At 60.8% G+C, this 10012-nt stretch overlaps 1 protein-coding gene across 2 annotated transcripts in view; it reads left to right on the top strand.

Annotated features, from left to right (window-relative positions):
* The first annotated feature begins 1065 nt into the window (after positions 1-1065).
* SIX3 (SIX homeobox 3) overlaps positions 1066-10012 on the top strand; it is a 35945-nt gene continuing 26998 nt past the window's right edge. For both annotated transcript variants that reach the window (XM_028103756.2, XM_088026209.1), the window contains exons 1-2: positions 1066-1120; positions 8798-9596. In XM_028103756.2, the coding sequence (XP_027959557.2) occupies positions 1066-1120; positions 8798-9596 (854 nt within the window). The remainder of the gene's footprint in view (positions 1121-8797; positions 9597-10012) is intronic.

Here is a 10012-nt window from a genome sequence, read left to right as displayed (position 1 = left end):
CCTTCGGGGGCCCGCTAAGCGCTGGCCTGGGGCGTGCGGGGGTGGGGATGGGGGTGTGTGCGTGCTTGCCTGCGGCTGCAAGCGATTCTCAGATGGAGCGTGCGGGGACTGGTGCCTTCCTGGAATCCTGTTGATGTGTTTTCTCATGAGCGTGAGGGAGAAAGATGCGGACTTGCGTCTAACTTCAGGTCAGTTTGTTCGTAAAAGGCCATTGTCAGTCCATCAGTCGGTGGGTCTGTCTCTCCTGCCCAATCGCATAAAGTGAGGCCACCTCTCCCCCCACCTTCCACGCAGCCTCCCAGGCCCGGCCAAAGGTCTAAGGCCCAGGGGGGCGGAGGGGAGGGAGCTGAGGCCTGGCGGGTGAGGCCCTGAATGTGTGCCCCGTGTTTTGATCCTAAGGCCCAAGATGCCCAGGTGCCCACTCGGGGTGAAGCTATAAAACCTACGTGGGAAAAGGGGACTCAGAGAGCTACCCCCACACTCAATGCAGGTTGAAGTTCCAATCTCAGCGAGCGTTGGACCTGCAGACCCAGCCGGGGATCCAGATTGGTGGCGGCGAAGGAAAGGGGGATGGGGTAGTTAGGTTGATCTAGGATGGAGGTGGAGATGGCAGGAGGGGAAAAAAAGAAAGAAGACTGGGTGGGGTTGTGGGGTGGGGATGTGGAGCGGGGATGGAGTTGGGGCAGACTCAGATAGCAACGGCTTTTCGCCCAGCTTTGGGGAGGTGCGTTGGGCTGCGCCGTTACCAACCACCCCCCCCCCGGAAAATAAAGCTAATGATGTAGTAATTTAGGAGGGGTGAGGGGCTGGGCGAAAGGAGGGAGGGAGGATGGGGAAAGCGCGCCCCAAGAGCGAAGGCAAACAGCTGTGGAGGCGCTGCCCAGGGCTCAGGCTTCCCAACAGGTTAGCTAGACTGGGATCCACCCGGCATTTCGCAGGAAAGGGGGGGGGAGGCTGAGCGAGAGGGGGAGAGAGCCTCAGAAGAGGACAGAGGGAGGGAGGGAAAGAGAGAGAGGAGCGAGAGCGCGCGCTGCGCGGTTTAAAAGGAGACACTTACACTTCCTAATGAATATTTATCCGCCGCTGCTTCCTGCTCCCGGCTTCCCTTACCTTTCCGCAGGTAAGATCTTCCCTGAGCCGCAGCCCTGGGGGCCCTCCCAACTCCCCCAGTCATTCTCCGGGCACCGGTGGCCCGGCGGAAGGGCTCTTGACAGCCGCGGAGTGGGGGGAGTAGGGGGGCTGCTCCGCTCGCTGCTCGGCTTGGGAGCTGAGGCTCGCGACCCCGCACTTGCAAGGACCGCGTGCGTGGGCAACCTGTGCGGAGTGGGTGTGAGTGCGTGTGTGAGCGTGGGTGACAGAGGGAGGATGTGCGCCCGCCAGCGCGCGCGCCCTTGTTTCCCGCGCGCTCCGAGGACATTTTCCGACTTTTCACTCGGACGCCCGGGATTTCTTGCCTTTGCCTTTCTCCCCTTCCCCCTCCTCCCTCCGGTCGCCCCCTCCAACTCCCCCACCCGGGGCTGCCAAGAAGCTCTCCTTCGGGCTATTGTACAGCTGGCGCAGGCTCCCCCGGGCCCGATCCCGGGTCTCCCATAAAAGAGGGTGTATAGTTGGGTTTCTGCCGTAACCCCCCACACAAAGGCCACCGGGCCACGGGGTCCCCCGCCCCCTTCCTGTCGGCTCTGCTCTTGAGATGCTGTGGCGCGTCCTCCCCTACCCAGCCTCCCCCGTCCCCCCCCCCGCCCCCGCTCGCTGCCACACACACACCTTGGGGTATCAGGGCTCACAACGGAGCTAAGGGTGATTGGTACCTAGGGGTACTGGGTGGAACTTCACGGGGCCCGCCAGCCAGCAGTCCTGGGCTGGAACTGGGAGCCCGAGGACCCCCAGGGAGAGGGCGCCTCTCACCACCACCACCACCACCACCACCACCACCACCACCACCACCACCACCTTCCCCACCTTCACCTGAGGAAGGAGCACAGGGAATTCGGGGAGGCCAGGGGGGAACCTGGTAGGGAAAAAGGAAGGAGGCCGGGATGGAGGAGCAGAATTTTTAAATGGACTTACCCGGCCACCTGTTGGGAATCCATTTGGGGTCAGCCGGCTCCGGAGCTGCTCGAAGTGGACACACAAAATCAAAAGCCGAAGTTGGAAAAAGAAAATTCTTTCTCTGGCCTTCCCCTGGCGCTGCCAGTTAGGCTAGCAGCTCTGCGCTAGAGTTAGGCGGCTGTAGAGCAAAAAGCAGCTTTGCCAGGTCCCCCGCTACGCCTGTTCCCCCCCTCATCCCACCACTCCGAGGCCGGGGGCTCTGAGCCCGCGGACTCGGCGCTCAGGGCCCAGCGCCGGCCGTTCGGCTTAAGCCGGGACCAGCTTTCTAAGCCCTGCTCAGAAGTCAAGAGCCGCAGCAGCGCCGCCTCAGCGCGGCCTTTCATGACGCGGTCGCTCCTTATTCTTGTGCCTCGGCCTCTCTGGTCGCCCCCGGACAAAGCCACCGGAGCCTGGCCGCTCCCTTCCCGCTAAATCCCCTTCGGGGTCAATGCGCTACCAGCACCGGGCCGCGCGCTTCTCCAGCCAGCCGTGTGGCTCTTAAAGAGCCGTACCTCCCCCCCCTCCCCGTCCGTCCTGCGCGCTCCCCCGACCCCCGCCTCCCCGCCCCTCTCCTCTGGATCTAGCCCCCCACGCCGACGCCTTAGGTCCCTGCTGCCCCGACCCAAGCCTGCGGACTCCTAGCCCCCTCCCTTCACCTCCTCCCCTGAGCAGTTGGTGGGCCTGGCCTTAGGGCCATAGGGCTGAGTTTTACCCCCCGCCCCCCCCCCCCCCCCCCGCTTCAGGTCCACTTTCTCTCCAACATCGTTCATTCCTCGCTCGCCTGCTCCTACCTTTGCCCTTTAGATGGATCAAGGCCCAGGCACCGTCTTGCCCAGTGCAGAGATGATCCCTAAAGATCGTCAGTTTGGGCTTGAATTAGGGGGTCCCGGGATGGGAAATGGGGCGGGGCATACCAGTTGAGCTTGGGGAAAGAAAGGGAAGAGGAGCAGACCAGGGGGACTCAGAAGGCTCTCCTATCCCAGCGCCTCGCTGGCCTTTTGGCAGAGGGTGAGGGCTGGCTGGGTGCCACGCATTTCTAGAGGTGGCCACCCTGGAATGGGGTCCTGAAGTTACCAACCTGGCCAGCCTGCTGTGTTTTTGAGGGATTATGGGCTTGTGATAGGGGGCACCTCCAGAAGGCCCAGAACGTGGATCTGGGAGAAGCCTGCTTCTCAACCCCAAAAGTAACCCTTAAAAGCCCAAAAGCTGGGTGTGTAGGGAGGGACCTTGAGTGACAGCTGTCCAGGGAAATGGGCACGGGAGGAGAGAAGAAACAGAGAAGGAGTCTACTCCTTTTTCAGAGGGCTGAAAAACAACTTCTAACTGGGCTCCTTAGATTTGCTGGCCAACCATGTCACTTGCCCCACTGAGAAAATGGGAAGTAGCTGGTGGCTTTGGTCCCCCTAACTTACAGAGTTCTCCCTCTCTTCCTTCTCCTCAAGCCTGTTTTAGTCTCATCTTGCCCTAGCAGCCAGGAGGTCCTGTACAGGGTGGCCCTGCTTAAATGCTTTCTTTAAGAGTCTCAAGGACTGGAAGCATGATTAAAGAGAGATCTGAGAAGGCTTGGTTTTCTGGGGCAGGGGAACTGGGACAAGGTAGGCTAGAGCACGTTGCCTTGCCTAGTGCCAACGGAGTTGGACTGTTTGGGGTCTGGGATGGAAGGGCAATGATAGTTTGAGGAGTTGAGTGTGTCCACCCCTTCCCAAATTCAAGCCCTAGCACACCAGTTCTGGCTGTCCCACAGGGATCTCTGCAAAGAAGTAGCCCGTCTCCTGGGCAGTGGAGCGCAAAGGAACTCGGATAGGGAGGAGGATGGAAAACTGAGCCTCCCCTGGACATCTGCCCTCTGCCACCCCAACACCAGTCCAGATACTATCTTTAAGGAACTGGGTGGGGTAAATGATCTGAAATTGGCCCTTTTGGGAGAGGTTGGTAGTGCACTCCCTGGACTAGAACCTGAGGCCACAAGTCTCCTTCCCAGCCCCTATCACTCACAACCCCGAAGTCTCCCACCTCTCTCTCTTGGGGCTGGGTCAGCACAGCCAGCTGGGAACGGTTTGTGCCCACTCTCCTGGGCCTGGCAGTGGGAGGTGCGGTGGCCCAAGACAGAGCCAAACTTCTCTTGTTTGAGGATGTGGGGGGTGGAGGGGCCTTCTGCGGGCGGTGGGGCTCATTAGGCAGAGTGGGGTGCCGAGAGGTGCGCAGCGTCGGCCCCGGAGGCCGCCTTTGAGCCGTTGGGGCAGCTTCATTAAGCGGCGCTAACAAGGCATACAAATGCCGGGCCCAGCAGCTTTCTTGCAATGCCGGGGCCTTAGCAGGGCGCCAAGCTAATGAGGGTCACTCAAAGGGGCTGATCAAATATTCAAATTTCCCCGCACGCCAGGAACTTTTATGTGTGGAGAAAGTTGAGGCAACTGAGCTGTGTTTACTGTCCCGGGCGACAATTGCTCCGAGCTCGCGGGTCCCCGGAGGCTAAGGCGGGGGGCGGGGGCGCAGGGAGGGAGCAGTTGTTGTTGTTGTTGTTGTTTTTCATTCAAAGGAAAGTAATCGGGGTCCTTGAAGGGCTTCGCGGCCTCCCCGCCTACGTGCTTCACTCCCCTGCGCCCTCTCCGCTGCCGGCGCCGAGCGCCTCAGTTTGGAGCTTGTGGGGAGGCCCAAGCCACGGGTCACCAGACCAGCCCGCGCCTCCCGAAGTCCTGGGGGCCGGAAGGGCCGTTGCCCCCCAGGACAAACCGGCCTCACGGAGCTGAGCAAGGCGGAGTGGGTGCAGTTGCTCCAGCCGGGAGGCTTGCGGACCTCTTGGCTTCCCGGCAACGCCAAGCAAGGAGTGAGTCTCTCAGGCACCTCTCCTGGTGGAGTTGAGACTGCAGGGGTTGGGGCTGATTTTGTAAATAAATGCCCAGTAGGTCCTAGTACGAGAAAGACACTTGCCAGCCCAAACGCCCTTTCTCCCCGCACCACCTGCACGCGGTCCTGCCGGTTGCCTGGGCCAGGATTAAAGCAGAGACGGTGGTGGCAATTTTGTGACCTCGGCCTGTACGGGCTCCAAGTCCCAGATCCGGGAGTCTGAACGGCCAGAGGGCAGGGGAGACCTACAGGCCCCGCGGGCTGACCCATTCATCCCAATCTCCACGCTCTGAGGGACCCTGATTGCTGGCGCCCCCCTGGGCGCCACCCCTCCAGATGTTCCCCAGGCTCAGCTCCCTTTCCTCAGCTGCCCACTGCCTCGAGCCCCCAGAGCGGCGGGAAAGGCGCCTGGGCCCTGGAACCCGAGGTCCTTCTGCTCCTATGCCCCTCCCAGAGCCTGGGAATTTGGGAGGGGAAGCTTTGGTGCTTCATAGCCCCCTCCCCCACACGACCAGCACTCCTAGACCCGGACCCCACGGAGCCTGCGCTCCCAGCTCCACCGGGAGCTCGTCCAGCCATCCTCGCCGAAGACCGGCCGCCCCGCCTCTCCGCCCCCGCCCAGCTCTCGGGACTTTCAACTTACGGGCTCCCGGCTGCGGGCGTCGTGCTTCGGGCCAGAGCCGAGAGGCGCTGGCGGTCGCGGGGCCGCGAGATGGGCTCCCTGGGCGGCGCGGAGCTCGGTTCTGCGGGGAGCCTCTGACAGCCCGGGGTTGGCCGCCCGCCCCGCGGCGCCCGGCCCTGTCCCAGCGCACAAAGCTGCGCGCCTCGCAGCCGCCCTCCGCCCGGCTTTTGCACTCCCGAGTCGCGGCCGCCAGCCCAGCAGGCGGGGTGCGGCGCGTCGGCAGGAGCCCCGGCCGAGGCTGGGGGCAGGGTGTCGCCGAGCTGAGTCGCGGCCCCACTTGCCTCAATTCTCCTTGAGTGGCGACGGTTTTCGATTTCAGTACTTTCGGCAGAGCCCGTGGCACCTGCCCAGCCTCCCTCCGGGGCTGGCCAGGCAGCGGCGGGGAGAGGCCGGGTCGCCCCCACCCGGAGGCGGGGGTTGTGGGGACGGGGAGGGGACTGGCTGGGTTCACCCGCCCGCCCGGCGCCTGGGTCCTCGGCTCCAGGGGATGCAGTTTCGGGGTCACGAGCTGCTTTCAAAAAGTTGAACACAATATTCGGAAACCCACCCGTAGGAATTCTCCCCCCACACGCGGCACAATACCCACTCCCTCCCCTTTTTCATTCCTTCCTCCCCCGCTTCCTCCTCCTGCCCCTTCCCCCTCCCACCCCTCAGCCTATAATCCTTCCCCTACGAGAGAAAGGGATCGGGAAGAAAAGATGAAGCGTCTGTTTTTGTGTCCCAACCTTAGGGCTCTTTCTGGGCCCGCTGTGAACGACCGCCCAGAGCTTCGAAGCTGAACGGAAAAGGACTCACGGTTGGGAGCAAGCTACTTGGAGGGGAGAGATCACCCGAAGTGGGTCTTGGCGGGTCTTCCCTTTGAGCGAATATTTCCCTGCCTCAGTCATTGGGTTTAGGACTGCCGACCCTCGGCTGCCAGGGGCGGAGCGGGCGGGTAGCGGCCCCCTCGCCCAGCCCAGAGCCTCCTTGCCAGAGTAGAGCCTCCGTCCTAGCTTGCACTTCTCTGCCCAGGAGGCCTGGCTCTGCGGGAGTCAAGGCCTAAGCAGGGCCCGAGCTTGGGTTTAGGGGTGGGACACTCACAGCCCCAGTCACGTTAGGTTTCCCATTTAAATTCTCTCTCAATCTCTTTCTCTCCTTCCTCATTGAGATCTCCAAAGTGGTGTGGACTCGGCGCCTTGCCCCCAGATCTGCATCGGAATGTAGAAAAGATCTTTTTTTTTTTTTAAAGAGTTTTGAATTCCTCAATGATTTTTCTTCTGGAAAGGCAGCTTAGGATAATTATTTCAGCTTTATTGAGGGCAGATTAGTTGAAGTCTGGACGCTGCGTTTCAATACGCGTTGTACACGGGCCGACAATGTGGGCATTGTTGGCTACTGTGTGTGAACTCATTCAAAATATACACTTTTTAACACCAAACCGAGTCCTGTCTAAATATACACAGTGCTCAGGGGAAAGACGTCTCTGACCCCGACAAATCTGCGTAAATCACACTTCCATAGTTACAGAAGCCTCACAAAGGGAGGCCCGGCTAAAGATGCTGATTACATCTTCTTAAAAGCAACATACCTTAGAATAAATACCCATACCGGCCCTGGGTCAGGGGAGGGTTGCAGTGGCGAGAGGGAGGGAGGGCTCTCTCTATTCTATGGGCCTTTGGGGGTCTGTTTTAGGTTTGTCATGTTACTTTGCTTAGATAAACTTGTTTTATTATTTTTTTCTTTAGAATATGAGCAAACACGCAATGTTCAGGCCTATCCGATTCTTTGGGGGAAGCCTCCGAAGTTTGAGTGTCCTTCTGGGGCTGGTAGTCAGGTCCAGATCTCGGAGGAGGAGTACAGTAGCGGGCTTGTCAGGGGGCTCCAGAGGGTTCCAGACTTCTCAGCTCCCAGGGGGACACAGCTGAAGTCTGGGGGGAAACAAAGAAGTGGCTTGCTTTTCAATATAAAACGAAGTGTACTGTTGTTATTTGTACTGGTATTTTACAACACAGGTCAACCAGGGAAATCAAGGCTCCTTGACCAGGGGCAGAGTAAAGAGAAGCCGGTGGAATCCAATGCAGATGAAATTGGGGTAAATGTGGCCGATGGTCGTGCCTGGGGGAGACCAGAGCGCTTCGGACACCCTAAGTCCTGGGCTCTGGCTCCCAGGCTTCAGATGCTCCCCGAATCCCAGATCCCGGGAGCAGCAGACAGGGTCAGCTTGTGGTGGGCCCCATGATCTCATCTCTTCTTTCTTCCTGGCCACTATTAGTGCTCACATAGGCAGAAAGAGGAGGCCCAACGTGCACACCATGTGCAAACTGTGCCTGTCTGGCCGGCCCTCGGCCTCTCCTTGAGGGCTGGCCTTAGGCCTTCGGGCGTGGGGAGCCTCTTACTTCCCGACAAAATCCCCCCTTTAATTGCTCATCCCATTCAACAACTCTCCGTCCATGGCCTTTTGAATTTCTGGATCAACTTCTTTGGGAAAGAGGGAAAAGATAGAGAGAGAGAGCGGGTACAGAGAGAGAAAGAGAGAGAGAGAGAGAGAGAGAGATAAAGAGGGGGAAGTGGCGAGATTAAGAGTTGCAAAGATTAAAAAAAAAATCTCTTTCTCCCCCTTCTCCCCCTCTCCTCCCTCTCCCCCTCCCCCCTACTCTGGCTAAGTGGTAAAACCGTCCTTACGTTCTCGGTATTGATTGGCAGGGCTGACAGTGATTGGCAGCGGTTGCCGTGGCAACGCCACAACGACACGCCGCAGACCAATAGAAAAGCGAAACAAAATGTTTCAATGCTGCACTCACTGTGGATTTAGGGGAGATATTATGAGGCTGTTGTCATTAGGGCGATTGCTGTGGAATCGCTGAATCTTGACTCGGCGGTGGTTGGCTCTCGCTCTTCTCTCTCTCTCTCTCTCTCCCCCTCTCCCTCTCTCTGTCTCGGGGTCTCTCTCTGCGCGCGCGCACCGGGCCGCTTTCCTTCCTCCCTCTCTATGTGGCTGCGCGGGCGTGTGTGTGTGTGGATGTGTGTGGGGTGTGGGTGTCCCTTACGCCCTTCCTCCTCCCCCTCCTCCTCCTCCTGCTCCCCCCTCCTTTCCTTCTCCTCCTCCCCCCTCTCCTCTCCCTCCTCCCGGTCCTCATCGCCCCTCTCCTCCTCTTCCTCCCCTCTCTCTTCCTCTCCCTGAATTTTCTCCTCTCCTCTCAGGTCAGTCCATGGTATTCCGCTCCCCCCTAGACCTCTATTCCTCCCACTTCTTGTTGCCAAACTTCGCCGAGCCTCATCACCGCTCCCTACTTCTGGCGAGTAGCGGCGGCGGGAACGGCGCGGGCGGCGGCGGCGGGAACGGCGCGGGAGGCGGCGGTGCTGGCGGAGCAGGCGGCGGCGGCGGCGGCGGCGGCGGCGGCTCCAGGGCCCCCCCGGAAGAGTTGTCCATGTTCCAGCTGCCCACCCTCAACTTCTCGCCGGAGCAGGTGGCCAGCGTCTGCGAGACGCTGGAGGAGACGGGCGACATCGAGCGGCTGGGCCGCTTCCTCTGGTCGCTGCCCGTGGCCCCCGGGGCGTGCGAGGCCATCAACAAGCACGAGTCGATCCTGCGCGCGCGCGCCGTGGTCGCCTTCCACACGGGCAACTTCCGCGACCTCTACCACATCCTGGAGAACCACAAGTTCACCAAGGAGTCTCACGGCAAGCTGCAGGCCATGTGGCTCGAGGCGCACTACCAGGAGGCCGAGAAGCTGCGCGGCCGCCCGCTCGGCCCGGTGGACAAGTACCGCGTGCGCAAGAAGTTCCCGCTGCCGCGCACCATCTGGGACGGCGAGCAGAAGACGCATTGCTTCAAGGAGCGGACTCGGAGCCTGCTGCGGGAGTGGTACCTGCAGGACCCCTACCCCAACCCCAGCAAGAAACGCGAACTGGCGCAGGCCACCGGCCTCACTCCCACACAAGTAGGCAACTGGTTTAAGAACCGGAGGCAGCGCGACCGCGCCGCGGCGGCCAAGAACAGGTCAGTGGCGGGCCCGCGGCCTGGCTACCGTCTCTGGAGCCGGGGAGGGAGAGAGGGGTGGGAATGGGGGCGAATGGGGCAGGGTGCCGATGGCTGCCGAGCGCGCGAGAAGCCGCGACCCCCTGGCCAGTTGGAGAAAGTTTCCGCTTGCCCTGAGGCGCAGAAGAGGGACGGGGCAGTGGGATTCTTGACTACTTTGTCCGAGAGGGGCTTTCGGCAGGGTGGAGAGAGAGAGAGAGAGAGAGAGAGAGAGAGAGAGAGAGAGAGAGAATGTGTGTGTGTGTGTGTGTGTGTGTGTGTGTGTGAGGTCCTGAGTGCCCACAGCCCCTGGTCCCAGCCCTGGGAGCCCTAGCCCTGCGCTGCACCCGTGCCACCTCCGCAGCCCGCCCCTAGCTCCGCACTCCTCGGGAGCCTAC

Source organism: Eumetopias jubatus, unplaced genomic scaffold (genome assembly GCF_037043125.1).
Source record: "Eumetopias jubatus isolate StellerSeaLion01/CBP00866 unplaced genomic scaffold, mEumJub1_p1.0 scaffold_9, whole genome shotgun sequence".
NCBI lineage: Eukaryota > Metazoa > Chordata > Mammalia > Carnivora > Otariidae > Eumetopias > Eumetopias jubatus.
Note: the sequence above shows the minus strand (reverse complement) of the source record. Positions and strands in the feature narration are given on the sequence as shown.